This window comes from Peromyscus eremicus, chromosome 16_21, assembly GCF_949786415.1.
Source record: "Peromyscus eremicus chromosome 16_21, PerEre_H2_v1, whole genome shotgun sequence".
Taxonomy (NCBI): Eukaryota; Metazoa; Chordata; class Mammalia; order Rodentia; family Cricetidae; genus Peromyscus; species Peromyscus eremicus.
This window is the reverse complement of record NC_081432.1, coordinates 8322165-8336947: the sequence shown is the minus strand read 5'-3', so window position 1 is coordinate 8336947 and position 14783 is coordinate 8322165. Positions and strand designations below refer to the sequence as shown.

The following is a 14783-nucleotide window of genomic DNA, read 5'->3' as shown; positions in this document are numbered from 1 at the left end:
TTTTCTTTTTCTGTTACAAAAGTAACTGGCGTGCAACTGACCGACAGTTTCCTAAAGCATCTTTGCAGCTGGCCAACCCTCTCTGGGATGAGATGAGGGTCAAGGGGCAGTCGCTGCTGGCTGCACACCGCGTGCCCCGCACAGCGGAGTGATCAGTCCAGGGCCACCAGCTCCAGAGCCCCATGCCGAAAATCCCGCGGCTCTGTTCTACTCGGCTGCGTCAGAAGGGATCCTGAGTACCCGCAGGGTGCCGTACTGCTGGTCCCCAAGCAGGCTCGGCCTCCTGGCCCGTGGGCCACAGCAGTGTCGCCAGCTCCCGGCAGGGGGCGCTGGCAGTCTCGGGAGGCTGCGGAGCCCGGCCCCTGACGTCACCGCCCGCGGTCGCCATGGCGACGGCCTCACCAGCGCGCGCGTCAGAGCCTCCAGTCTCTTGGCAACCGCCCGATCTCCGCTCCCCCTCTGTCGGCACCGGGCCGCGCGTCGCTCTGGCGTCAAAGCGACGTCAATGGGCTGTGCCGGCCGCGGGGGGCGGGGCGGGGCGGAGCCTACGCGGGGCGGGGCGGGGCGGGGCGTTGCCGCGTGCAGCCGGCGGCGGCGGGGCGCTGACATGCGGCGCGGCCCGGGCGGCGGCGGCAGCGTTGGCGGCGGCGGCGCGAACGGCGGGCGCCGGAGCAGAGCGAGCAGTCGAGCAGGCGGCGTCCCGGGTCGGGCGCACGGAGGGCGGCGGAGGTGAGCGGTAGCGCGGGTTCGGGTCCCCGTGGCCCGCAGGTGCGCGCGTGGGGTCGCGGGCAAGACTCCAGCCCCGCGGGCTCCCCATTGTTGCGGGTCGGCGCCTGGAGGCGGGTCCGCGAGCACCGGGTTTAGAAGTCTGTCCCAGGGAGCCGAGTGTCGGCGCGAGGGAACCGGAGCGCGGTACAAGCCTTGGGACCCGAGGGATCCAGGGGCTGGCGTGGGGTCAACCGCGGCTGGACTGCTGGCGCGCGCGCCCGGCCAGGACCGGGGGTCGGGGGGCGCGTGCGTGGGGGTTCGTGCGGAGGGAACCTGGGATCGAGGGGGCGCGCGCGTGGGGGCGCGGACTGGAAGCCCGGGGTGCGAGGTCTCGGGCTAGTGGGGATTTGAGGTAGAGCGTTCCGTTCGTGAGGACTTTAGCCGGGGGACACCGGGTCAAGGAATGTGCGAGTGGGGGGGTGCGAGCTGGGATCCAGGATCGGGGGACGCACTAGTGGGGCTCCGGGGCTGGAGGAACACGGGGTCGAGAACGCACGCGTGGTGGCCTGGTAGACACAGTTTCGGTGACCGTGTCGTGGAGGCTCGGGCTGGGGGGTGGAGGGGGGCTTCGGGTTCGGGCCGGAGTCAGTCGGTGCTGAACGCACTCCTTGCTGACCCGCAGGTGCGGCCCGAAGCCATGGTGATCATGTCGGAGTTCAGCGCGGTCCCCTCGGGCACCGGCCAGGGCCAGCAGAAGCCCCTCCGGGTGGGCTTTTACGACGTGGAACGGACCCTGGGCAAAGGCAATTTTGCGGTGGTTAAGCTGGCGCGGCACCGAGTCACCAAAACGCAGGTGCGCGCGCGTGTTGGGGGAGACTAAACCAAGGGGGTGGATCCAGCCAGGGGGTGGACCCCTGTGCTGATTCAGTCCTGCAGAGTTGATTGTCACAATTGTAAACGATGACAGTATTTAGTCTGGTAAAGGAAAAAAAAAAAAAAGCTTTGTATTATGTTTCTGCATAATTTGTACAATTACTAGGGAACAGCAAAGATAATGACCAATACACCCCCCCTGCAAAAAAAGAAAAAAAAAACAAAAAAGCACACACACACACACACACACACACACACACACACACACACACATACACACACAGAAAAAGCCAAGCAGCATTGAGTGGCTCCGGTAAAGCTAGATGACAAATACAAGGGATTTTATTTAACCTCTACTCCTTTAAATAATGTAATGTTAGTAGCTACTTTTATTTTCTACCAACTTCTTGTGACCTTTTGAAGACATCAAATGTTTGAGAGATTCATTTGCCCCCCCACCCCCCAAAAAAAGTGCAAATGAGATTACTTGAAGGTTATTTTTCTAAACAAAAATATCCCCTTTTCTTTTTAAAAATCTGTAGGTTGCAATAAAAATAATTGACAAGACACGGTTAGATTCTAGCAATCTGGAGAAGATCTACCGGGAGGTCCAGCTCATGAAGCTCCTCAACCACCCGCACATCATTAAGCTCTACCAGGTGAGCAGACTGAGCCTCACTGCTCCACGGGCACGTCCATCGCTTCTCACCTGCCACACCCTGAGCCTCTGGTCCCTGGAGGTGGCCCCGGGTTTCTGATGCTGTATGGGAACCAGGGAGTACCAAGTGACCTTCAGTTAGGCTGTTCTGCATTATTGATGGTTAGTCTCTTGCTCTAGGTCATACTTGGTTTGCCTCGTTTTATCTCGTATTGTAATTTGTTCCAGTTTGGGACGTGTTAAGGTCCGTCACAGTGAGAATAGCCACATGTATGGTCAGGCTTAGTGCAGAAGGACAAACTTGAGTGAAACTCGAAACTTCCGCCTTCGCGGATGATTACTGAACGTTAAGAAAGCAGCTGCTCTTCCCATTTTTCCTTGCTGTATCTCTGTGATGGGGCCAGTGAGCCCTTGTCTCTGGGTTTACTCACAGTGCGGAGTGAAGACATACTTCAGCCCCAGGAACTTGCTAGTTAATCCCGGGGGATAATGTGCCTCACCTATTGGTCTGTTGGTTGTATCCTGATAATCTTCCTCACATCTTGCCTAGTGATAAAGGACCACTTCTGCTGCCCTGAGCAATGGGTCTAGGTATAAAGGAGCCAGTCCTTGTGAACGAACGTTGTTGTGGAGGCTTGTGTTGGTGTGTGAGTCCGGTCAGTGACTCCCAGAGTTCTGGTGAGCCCGAGGTGACTACAGGAGACAGGAGTGTGTAGTTGGAAAAGCTGTGTGTACAGTGCAGTAGAGGAGAGAACTGTAATTTAAAATTACCCCTGGCCGTCCTTCTCAGCACAAAGGCAGACAAGTCACTGGAGCTTGCGTTTGGCCTGTGGTGACAGCTCCCTCAGTGTCTCTTAAGCACAGAGCCCAGGGCTGTGTGCTCAGGGGTCATACTTTATTTCAATCTTCATCTTTAAGTTGTGCTTGAAGATAAGTTTCCTCCATGGCCAGTGCTGGGAGAGGGGGCTGGGAAGAGGGCCTCCCCGACCTTCGGAACAGGCTGACTCTTGTGCTGTAGAGGCCAATCTATGCGGCTCTTCACGCCTCCCTCTCCTCCCTGCCTTCTACTTGCTGACCAGGTCGAAGCCATCGCACTGAGGAAATGTTGCCCAGGCGATGGATGCCAGAGTGGATATTTTAGCTCCTGTCTTCAGTGACTCAGCTTTCAGGATTGGGTGGGCTGGTGAGGCCAGTTGGTCCTCTGGTCTCGATACTGATGTCTGGCATTCATTCAGCCGGCCCAGGCATCTCGTTCCCTCCCTCGGGTGGGGGTAGGGTGGTGGGGGTGGAGAGAGTTGGATTGGTTTCATTTGTTGAGGTAGGGTCTTGCTGTGTAGCTCTAGCTGGCCCGGTGCCCTCTGTCTGGATAGCCTTCGACCTGTGGCGGTGCTCCTGCCGTAGTCTCCTGAGTGCTGGGGTTACAGATGTCTACCACCATGATTGGTTTATGCAGGGTTTTAAAAGTTTAAAAGATGCTCGTTGTCCTTCCCCTTTTCTTCCATCAAGAAAAGGAAAAGCAGGGGTCGTTTACTGCACTGTGTGGAAGGGAGATGGCAGTTAAATTTTTAGCTGAATTGCTGTTCTTTTTAATATACTTTTCTTAGTAAATCTGTGACTCAAAAGGTTCCTTAAAGTATCTTTTAAAGGAATAATAGTATGTCTTGAACCCAAAGAGATCTTTCTTCCTATCAAAGTACATTCTCTTTCCCTCCCTGACATGTTTTTTTTATCTATCTATCTATCTATCTAACTATCTATCTATTTATTTATTTATATTGAGACAGTTTCACTCACTGTGTAGACGGACTGGCCTGGAACTTGCTGTGTAGTCCAGGCTGGCCTTGAGCTTTGGCCAGTCCTGCCTCTGCCTCCTGAGTGCTGGGGTTACAGGTGTAATCCACCATAGCTGGCCCCTCTGAAATATTTAAACTATACAACATACATAAGTGGTTTTTATTTGTTTCAGAACCAAAAATTCGGATTTTACTTCGTTGCTTAGTTATGATTTAAAATTCTTTAAATAATACAAAGTTGTCGACCAGTGAATGAATCTGAAGGTGTATGTTGACATTGACCGTTACTGTTGACACATGCCAAGCAATGGCGCTGTACAAAGAGCAATCCCCTGTAGCTTATCTGGCAAGGCCATGTTCTTAAGGCTTAATGTCTTGTCAATAAAGCAAGTAGGGGTGGGATGTTTATATTGATCTCTCAGTTTGCTTTTTTGTTTTTTTTTTGTTTGTTTGTTTTTTTGGCTTGAATGGCCAGTTGTCCATAGGGCTTCTGAAAGGATGCCTCTGGGATTCTGTCATCCATGGCCTCCAGAGCTCCCAGGCCGATGCTTGCCCTGTACAGCCTTGTTTGTGGCTCTCTCCCTGTAACGAGCAGAGGTGCCAGGACAGACAGGCCCAGGAGATGGCAGGGCAGAGGGGCTTATCCAAAGGCATGTGTCTCTGGGTTGTGTTTCCTTCCTATCCCGCTCTCTTTCCTTAAATGATGGCAGTTTCTTGGAGCAGTCAAAGGTTGTGTGGGGTTCAGGTGCATCCATCATGGCTTCCATGTGACCCCTTTTCCCCTGCTTAGGTTTCCCTTTTTTGGTGTTGTTTCAGGTTATGGAGACGAAGGATATGCTTTACATTGTCACGGAGTTTGCAAAAAATGGAGAGATGTTCGGTGAGCTGCATTCATTTATAGCGTTAGTGAAGCCCTGCCTTCTCACGCCTGCCTGTATTCTCCTGGGCTTCTCAGTGCTTTTGGGTTTTTTTTGGGCCTGGTCCCAGGTAGTGGCAGCCTCAGCATCTTGGGGTCTAACTTTGTTTTGTTGTTCCTCAGATTATCTGACTTCGAATGGGCACCTGAGTGAAAACGAGGCTAGGAAGAAATTCTGGCAGATTCTGTCAGCCGTGGAGTACTGCCACAACCATCACATAGTCCACCGGGACCTCAAGACGGAGAACCTGCTGCTGGACAGCAACATGGACATCAAGCTGGCAGGCAAGGATGTGTGGCCAGGGAGGCCCTGTGGGGTCTCTGGTTCCCGTGCACCCTGCAGCCGCCACACTTGCCAATCCCAGACTGATGTCAGTGCCTGTTCCTCTGCCTCACAGATTTTGGATTTGGGAATTTCTACAAGCCAGGAGAGCCCCTGTCTACGTGGTGCGGGAGCCCCCCCTACGCAGCTCCTGAAGTCTTTGAGGGGAAGGAGTATGAAGGCCCCCAGCTGGACATCTGGGTAGGAGCCTTTTTGGACCCTGCTGCCTGCCACCACCATCCCTGGAGCTGGCAAGCAGGGCACCAACACAGCTCTCTGGTTATTCACAGAGCCTCGGCGTGGTGCTGTACGTCCTCGTCTGTGGCTCCCTCCCTTTCGATGGACCCAACCTGCCGACCCTGAGACAGCGGGTGTTGGAGGGCCGGTTCCGCATCCCCTTCTTCATGTCTCAAGGTGAGAGGGGGCATGGAGGTGGTCTGCCCTGGGAGCACTGGGTGAGCTGGGTGGTGGCGTTGGGGAAGAAGTGGTGGGCGGGACTTGGCAGTGCCTGCCCAGCGTTCAGCAAGTCTGCTGTTAAGTCAGGTCCAGGTGATCAGGCTACAAGAGCAGCTCAGCCCACAGGTGCTTTCCCAGCGCCCTACTTACAGCAGGAACCTCCCCACCTACTCTGTCTCCTGCAAGCCTCATCTCTGCAGTGCCCCCCACCGTCAGGACCCCACCTCTGCAGTCCCCCCACCTCTGCAGTCCCCCCATTGTCAGGACCCCACCTCTGCAGTACCCCCACCTCTGCAGTCCCCCCATCGTCAGGACCCCTACCTCTGCAGTCCCCCCACCTCTGCAGTCCCCCTACCATCAGGACCCCACCTCTGCAGTCCCCCCATTGTCAGGACCCCACCTCTGCAGTCTCCCCATTGTCAGGACCCCACCTCTGCAGTCCCCCCACTTCTGCAGTCCCCCCCATCGTCAGGACCCCTACCTCTGCAGTCCCCCACCTCTGCAGTCCCCCTACCATCAGGACCCCACCTCTGCAGCCCCCCCACCTCTGCAGTCCCCCCATCATCAGGACCCCACCTCTGCAGTACCCCCACCATCAGGACCCCACCTCTGCAGTCCCCCCACCTCTGCAGTCCCCCCATCATCAGGACCCCACCTCTGCAGTCCCCCCATTGTCAGGACCCCCACCTCTGCAGTACCCCCACCTCTGCAGTACCCCCATTGTCAGGACCCCCACCTCTGCAGTCCCCCCACCATCAGGACCCCCACCTCTGCAGTCCCCTCATCTCTGCAGTACCCCCACCATCAGGACCCCCACCTCTGCAGTCCCCCCATTGTCAGGACCCCCACTTCTACAGTCTCCCCACCTCTGCAGTCCCCTACCATCAGACCCCAGGATGCCAGCCCCCCTCACACAGGACTTTCTGTTGTATAAAGATGCCTCGCCTCATGTGTGCCACACCAGGAGGGAGATTCTAGATGGTTTTCTGCAGGGGACATTTAAAAAGCGTCTTCCCTGGGTCTGGTCCCCAACTCAGCGGCTCTTTTCTGTAGCAGGGGGAACCTATAATGGCAGCTTCAGGCTTCTTGACTATCACGCGGGTGGTCTTTGCTGGTGTGATGACCTCTGCTGTGGGAGTGGGACTGAGCCCCAGGCTCAGCACCCTGTCCTCAGTATGAGTCCTTCCCCTCCACAGACTGTGAGACCCTGATCCGGCGCATGCTGGTAGTGGACCCCGCCAAGCGTATCACCATTGCCCAGATCCGCCAGCACCGGTGGATGCAGGCTGACCCCACCCTCCTGCAGCAGGATGACCCCACCTACTCCATGCAGGGCTACACCTCCAACCTGGGCGACTACAATGAGCAGGTGCTGGGTATCATGCAGGCCCTTGGCATCGACCGGCAGAGGACAGTGGAGGTGAGCATGCCGTGCATAGCCCTGCCTGTGCCTTAGCCCTGGACTGGTGGTGGGATCAGCTTTCTCAGGCAAAGCAGACCATTGCCTGTGGAGTTAAAATGGGATACAGTCTAATTTCAGGGCCAGCCTGTCCCCTTCTCTATGGATATTCTTGGCTGCCTGAGAATTACCTGGGAAGGATCTCACAGGGGAGCCCAGTGGCCAGCGCAGCCAGGGCCTCGCTCTGACCCCGCTCTCCTTGCTCCCCAGTCTCTGCAGAACAGCAGTTACAACCACTTCGCTGCCATTTACTACCTCCTGCTGGAGCGCCTCAAGGAACACCGAAGCACCCAGCCCTCATCCCGGCCCAGCCCCGCACCCACCAGACAGCCCCGGCTCCGAGGCTCGGACCTCAGCAGTCTGGAGGTGAGGTTGAGCTCCCTCCCAAAGCCCTGCTCCCGTCCCCTCAGAGCTCGGAATCCCTTGCTTGGAGATGGCACTGACTGTCTAGGCAGTTCCCTGGAGCTCATGACAACCCTAGTTGCAGGCTGTGGGGATAGGAGGGGCTTTGGGGATGATGGGGACGGAGAGGGTGGGTTATGTATGGCTGCTCCACTCTGGGCCTGGTTCTGCCCCTCTGGCTCTTGTTCCTAGCGCCTCCTCCTGGCCACCTGCGTGGGCATGTGGCCTCACAGATGAAGGCCCAGAATCCTGAGCCCCGAGCCCGATTCTGTCAATCCCATCTGTAAAGCCAGCTTGCTTTCCACTGCTGGTTGACCCTGGACTCACTTCCTGAAAACCCCTCCCTCCTCTCAGGTGCCTCAAGAAATCCTCCCGTGTGACCCTTTCCGGCCCTCTTTGCTGTGCTCGCAGCCCCAGGCCTTGGCTCAGTCTGTCCTGCAGGCCGAGATGGACTGCGATCTCCACAGCTCACTGCAGGTGAGTGCTGGCCCACCCTTCCCTGGTGGCTCTGTTCCGCCCGTGCCCGTTCCCAGAGCCCTGGACGTCACCGGCTTCTGTCCCTCCCTCGCAGCCTTTCCTCTTCCCCGTGGATACCAGCTGCAGTGGGGTGTTCCGGCACCGTTCCGTCTCCCCCAGCAGCCTCCTGGACACAGCTATCTGCGAGGAGGCCAGGCAGGGTCCCGGCCTGGAGGAAGAGCAGGAAGCCCGGGAACCTCTGCCTGGGAGCACAGGCCGGAGGCATACACTGGCTGAAGTCTCCACCCATTTCTCCCCACTCAACCCTCCTTGTAAGTGCCCCCAGAGACCCAGCATCCAGGGTGAGGGTCAAGACCATGCTGAGCTCACTTGAAATGGGTCCTTTTGCCTGGCACCCTCCTCCAGTTAAGAGTTTTCGTTTCAGCCGGGCGGTGGTGGCGCACGCCTTTAATCCCAGCACTCGGGAGGCAGAGGCAGGAGGATCTCTGTGAGTTCAAGGCCAGCCTGGTCTCCAAAGCGAGTTCCAGGAAAGGCGCAAAGCTACACAGAGAAACCCTGTCTTGAAAAACCGAAAAAAAAAAAAAAAAAAAAGTTTTCGTTTCAGTGGCCCAGGGTTCATACTTGGACATGCCTGTGCTTATCTCAGGAGTGGGACACCCCTTGGTTGTCCCAGGCACTAAAGGGCAGGTGTTTGGCCTCGGGCCCCTTCCTGTCCTGGGGTCTGAGTGTCACTGTTAGCCTGCCATCTGCCCTTGCACCTGTGGGCTCACAGCCAGGGCCTCTGGGCTCTGGTGGCCTAGATGAGGGTCAGGTTGGAGAATGAATACCGTACCACAGCCTCCCTCACTGACAGGCCATGTGTCCTCTCCCCCAAGCTGTGACCTTAGGGTGTGTGTGTGTGTGGTCTCCCTCTCAAGCGTTTGCTCCTCCCACAGGCATAATCGTCTCCTCCTCTGCCACGGCGAGTCCCTCTGAAGGAACAAGCTCTGACAGCTGCCTCCCCTTCTCCGCAAGTGAAGGTCCTACAGGGCTCAGTGGTGGCCTGGCCACCCCAGGGCTGCTGGGCACCAGCTCTCCAGTCAGATTGGCCTCGCCTTTCCTGGGCTCACAGTCGGCCACCCCTGTGCTACAGGCTCAGGCGGGTCTGGCCACAGCTGTCCTACTTCCTGTCAGCTTCCAGGAGGGACGGAGGGCATCAGATACCTCACTCACTCAAGGTAAGGTCCCCTCATGCCCCATGCTGCTGTCCTGGCAGGCCATCTCTGTCCATCCCCAGCCTGGGCAGGACCCTCAGTGCTCCTCAGACAGGCTGGAGGTACCACCCCAGCTCTGTGCAGCCTAGCTTACAAAGTGGGCTCAGACCTGGCCCTAAATGCCAGGAGCAACTATTCTGGGCAACAACTCCTGTCTGACAGGAAGGCCAGGATTAAGGGGGGACCCTGACAAACGCAGTCCCATAACCTGTTTAGGTTTCTCCATGCCACTCAAAGTCGGGGGTACCTGTGAGGTCATCTATGTCTGTGACAGTCTGGGGAGCGCCCAGTGCACTGTGTACCCCCTCCTCCATAGCGTACCCAGACACACCTGTCCCATTGGGGAGGGAGTACAAACCCAGACCCGGATAGAAGACCAGCCATGGGGGAGGGGTGGATGTCGGGCTCAGGAGCTGGCAGCTGCCAAGCCCTGTAGGGAACCGCTGCCCAGTGACCCTTTCCCTTCCCTTATCCTCAGGGCATGGAAACTCCAACAGGCCTAAGGCCAGTGGCCACGATCTAGATCCAGGCCGGCTAACCCCTGCCCTTGTTTCCACAGGGCTGAAGGCCTTTCGGCAGCAGCTGAGGAAAAACGCGAGGACCAAGGGGTTCCTGGGGCTGAACAAGATCAAAGGGCTGGCCCGCCAGGTGTGCCAGTCCTCCCTCCGAGCTCCCCGGGGAGGCGTGAGCACCTTCCACACCCCGGCCCCAAGCTCTGGCCTGCAAGGCTGCACGGCGGCCGGCGGCAGTCGGGAAGGCAGGAGCCTGCTTGAAGAGGTTCTGCAGCAGCAGAGGTAAGCCTGCCACACCGCCCCTGTGCTCTGGGCCTTTCCGTGGGAGGAGCCCACGTCCCCGGGTGCCGAGACGTCCCCAGTCGCGTGGTTCCTTCGCAAGGTCCCTGCAGCCTGGCACCTCGCTGTCTGGAATAGAGCGAGGAGGGGCAGCGGGCAGGTTTAGTGACCCTTTGTGGGTGGAGGGCAGCGGTGACCAAGACTGTCCTGTTGAGCTGGCACCTCTGAGTCGCCACAACAGCTAAAGGACTTAGGGCAGGATGGCTCAGGGATGTGTCACGTCACCCGCAAAGCTCTGAAACCCCGTCTGCCCAGAGCCGCGCCGAGGTGGGTGGGAGCCACCTGGGCGCTGTGGAAACTGGGAGTGCTGGGCAGAGCCAACAGAGTGACCGCTCCCCTCCCCGTTGTCCCTCTGTTCTCCAGGCTGCTCCAGTTACAGCACCACTCGGCCACCCCCGCTGGCTGCCAGCAGGGCCCCCAGCCATCCCCTGTCCCGTACGTGCTCACTCCCTGTGACGGCCTCCTCATGTCTGGGATCCCGCTGCTGCCCCCGCCTCTCCTCCAGGCTGGAATGTCTCCTGTGGCGTCCGCTGCCCAGCTCCTGGATGCCCACCTGCACATCAGTGCTGGCCCAGTGGCTCTACCCGCTGGGCCCCTGCCACAGTGCCTCACCAGGCTGGCCCCAAGCTGTGACCCTGCTGGGCTGCCACAGGGGGACTGTGAGATGGAGGACCTGACCTCTGGCCAGCGAGGGACATTTGTCTTGGTACAGTGAGGGTGGCCCTGCTACACGCCCCCCACGGCCCGTTGACTCTTCCAAGCAATAATTTCAGAGTATGTGAAGATGGTTTCGGACTCAAAGCCAAGAACTTTCTAGAAGTGAAACAAGCAATATGTTTGGTGTATGGGCTTTTTAGGATTTTTGTTTTGTTTTGTTTTGTTTTTTTTCCTTGCACTGAATGACCTCAATGATGAGTAGGGACTGAAACTTTCTGAAGAAAAATAATAATTGAGGGTGTGTCATATGGGCGGGTGGATGGGAGGGGACGTGGGGTAAGGGAAGAGGCCCGTGCGCCTGGGGTGAAGGAGAAGCGAGGGGCCACGCTGCTCAGGGACCTACACTCCTGTTCACAGTTCATCATCGTAACGTGATGAGCGCGGACGTCCCTGGAGGCAGCGGGGCCCAGCGTGGCACCTGCCTGTGTGTTGGTTGGCATTGGTTTGGGTTCGGGTTTGGGTTCACAGCTCTCCACTTCTGAAATGCTCGTGCTTTACCAAAAACTGTGAACTTGCTGCTTTCCGTGTGGGTTTTAGAACAGCCAAGATCGGCCTAGGGGGAGACCGTGTGCATTGTCGGGATTTCCCCGTCAGCCGGAGCGCGACCTTGTCGTATTTTAGCTTGAGTTTTGTAGCCGCTCGTGTCAGTTTGTCAGGCTTATTCAGAGGAAACCACAGAGGACTGGAAGGGGTAAGGACCTGCAGGTGGGTGCTCTGTCCCACGGTCACTTGGCCCAGAGCCTCTCACACCGCAAGGAAGCCAAGTTCCTTCCTGCCGTGTATCTCGACTCCGCTGCTAATTACCAGATTTTTACGCATTTCATTATCAGGGTCCAACGAGAACACCTGATGGGGAAATTGTGCAATACCAAGGGGGCTGTGGCCAGAGGGGCCCAGGCAGCCAGCGGGCATCTTGGTTATGACCACCTGCCCTTGGTCTGGGACCTTTCCTGTTAAAACCCTGGCCCCCAGGCCTGGCCTCTGTCTGGCTTGCTTTCCAGGAAGATGAGAAGTGTAGGTCAGTGTTTGTAAAGTTTCTTTTTTTAAGCAGATACTGTATATGTATATACATAGGAGACAGACACTACTTATTTTTTCTATTTTCTATACACTTTTGTGTTCCTGGCTTAAACCTCCCTTGGTCACATTAGGAAGTGTCCCCCATCCGCACCACATTTGTGTTGAAGGGGCCGCAGGCTGCCCACCTCCGGCACAGGGTAGAGGTGTCAGGGAAGGGGTGGCCCCACCTGACGAGTGCAGCTCTGGAGGCAACCAGGGATGTCACCCCTTCCCACTCTACGTCAGGCATCTGTCCCTCTGCCTCCCCGGTGACTTCCACTCTGGCATCTCACCACCGCAGTATTAACCTGAGGTCGTTAAGGGAGAGGAAAGGAGGCACTTTTAAAAGCCAAAGATTGACCGAGTTACCTGAGGCCAGGAAGAGGCTGCGCTCAACCTGATGTCACGGCGTGGTCCTCCCTGTTGGCCCTGTGGCCCGTCTTGTACCACTTGCTCTCAAGACAGGTGACAGACCATTCTTCTGGGTCAGAACTGGTGCCCTCCCTAGAACAAGCCAAATAGTGTCCCTCCTGCCGACCCACCAGATGCGTGGATCGGGGAAGCACCCAGCGGCCTGGGTAGCCAGCCCTTGTCTCCCACAGTTCCTGTCCGGATACCACAGATCAAAGGCCTGGGCACTGCTGTGTGTCAGAAGCGACAAGCACTTTACTTTCTGGCAGTTTTTGTGTCTTCTAGTCACTGTCAACCTTCTCTGGGGGACAGTAACGTCCTGGTTTTAAGTTCTTGTTTTTTGGCGAGTATGGTGTGCTTATGTAGATCCTCACAGCCCTGTCCTGGACTGTAATGGAATCGCCTATTTAAAGACACTACGTGATCTCAGATGTATATAATGGTTTTTTGTTCTTTGTTTTTTTTTTTTTTTTACTATGATGGAATTGTTTCATTTCTCATGTTAATGTGAGAAACGTATGCCAAATGATTAGTTGATGTATGTTTTTTTAATTTAATATTTAAATAAAATATTTGGGGGGAAACCTTGACCTTCCCTTGGTTCACCTCTGGGAGCGCATTCCTTTGAGACACTGTTGGGAGGCCCCAGCGGCCTGGGGCCTGTTGTCTACAGCGGGCTGAGCTGTGTCCAGGCCTGCCATGGTGGCCTGTCTTGGCCCAAAGTCTGCAATAGGCTGTTCCTTCCCTGTGGCCATTGCCCTCTCTGGCCCCCATCCTTCCTCCAAATGTTCTCTGAATTCCTTGACAAATTCTAGAAGTTTTAAGGCTTTACAAGTGTTAGAAGAATTTCACAGGGAAACTCCTGTGGTCTAAGTCTTCACTACCTTCCAGCATAGGGCAGTCTCACACAGCAGCTCCTTTGGGTAAAGAAAATTCCTCAACCTCTTTATAAGTAGATGACTGGCCCTGGAATGGAGCCCGAGTGCTGTGCAGGGGCGAGGTACCATGGTGCAGACTTCATAGGAGATAATGGGACAGTTCTTTCCCTCTCTGGGCCTGGACCCAAAAACTGGTCTCAGATGCACACCAGGTTCATAGGAGCACAGTCAGAGGTCAAAGTTTAGAGGCAAGCCCAGTGTCCATTTATGGATGAATAGAAGGGCCAAATGTGGTCCCTCCCCGTAGAGGAGTATTTAGCCTTCAAAGTGAAGAGAACCCTAGCCTGAGTAAATCCCAAGGATGTGCCCAGTGGGATAAATAGTCGCAGGAGGCAGAGGCAGTATGACTGCATTTCCATGAGGGCCTTAGAGTAGTCAAACTCACCAGTAGAACAGCAGGTTAGGGAAGAGCTAGTGTCTGCCTTTAGCAGGGACAGAGTCCAGCTTGGGACAATGAGCTCCTTCTGGAGGTGACGGCTGCAGAAACATGTGCTTTAATGCCACTGAACTGTGTGCTCAGAAGCAGGATAGCACATTTCATGTTGGGTCTGTTATGCTATAATAAAAGTGTTCAAGAGAAGCCGGGCGGTGGTGGCGCACGCCTTTAATCCCAGCACTCGGGAGGCAGAGCCAGGCGGATCTCTGTGAGTTCGAGGCCAGCCTGGGCTACCAAGTGAGTCCCAGGAAAGGCGCAAAGCTACACAGAGAAACCCTGTCTCGAAAAACAAAACAAAACAAAAAAAAAAAAAAAAAAAAAGTGTTCAAGAGAAAAGACTGAGTGAATAGACAGCGGCTGCCGGAAAGAGCCAGAAGGGGCCATGGCCGAGCACAGTGGACTCAAAACAAGGACATACCCCTGCCAGGGCCCTCGAATGTGAGGAGCATTGCTCCCAGGGGACAGCCCGGTTCCTCAGATGGGGTGGAAGGCTGGGAGGGTGGCTCCTTGGATCCCAGTGAGCCTTGGTGGCTCATGCTGCATGTTTCAAATGGTTACCACATCTAGACTTGCTAAGCCAGTCATCCAAGAGGAAAGCCAACCCAGACTACACCTCTAAGAAACCTTGGTAGACCAGGTCCCACCTTGGCTGTGTGTGTTCTTGGTGGTGTCATCGCTGAGGCTCAGGACAGTAGGCTCAATTCAGATGTTCAGCTTGACTCCATGGCGTAGGCAGTGGCCGTGTACTGGGAGAACCTGCTCATTGAGTGAAAAACTGAACCCAACTCCAGTCAACTCTTGTCTCGGGATCTCCCTGTGTGTTTGGCTTTCCCATGTGTTCTGGTGAAGTAGTAGACTGACATATGTCTCTGCCCCTCACCTAGGTGGTACTCTCCCAATGGGGTATGTATGTCATGTCATGGTGCCCCGGAGAGACTGGGTACGATCCCATGTGTATAGCTCCTTAGGAAGCGGTGTCAACTTCATGTTCCCCAATTGCTTCTTCTAGAACTTGTGGCCTTCCAGGAGGAGGAGGATGGAGATGATAAAACAT

The 14783-nt window shown here is 56.0% G+C and overlaps 1 protein-coding gene across 1 annotated transcript; it reads left to right on the top strand.

The window, feature by feature from the left end:
* Positions 1–656: 656 nt before the first annotated feature.
* Positions 657–11083, top strand: Sik1 (salt inducible kinase 1). Its single transcript, XM_059281495.1, has 14 exons — positions 657–729; positions 1391–1561; positions 2124–2240; positions 4849–4912; positions 5072–5233; positions 5347–5471; positions 5561–5684; positions 6923–7146; positions 7396–7551; positions 7942–8064; positions 8159–8375; positions 9000–9281; positions 9877–10111; positions 10532–11083. The coding sequence occupies exons 2-14, from the start codon at positions 1406–1408 to the stop codon at positions 10881–10883; spliced, it is 2337 nt and encodes a 778-aa protein (XP_059137478.1). The 5' UTR covers positions 657–729; positions 1391–1405; the 3' UTR covers positions 10884–11083.
* Positions 11084–14783: the final 3700 nt, after the last annotated feature.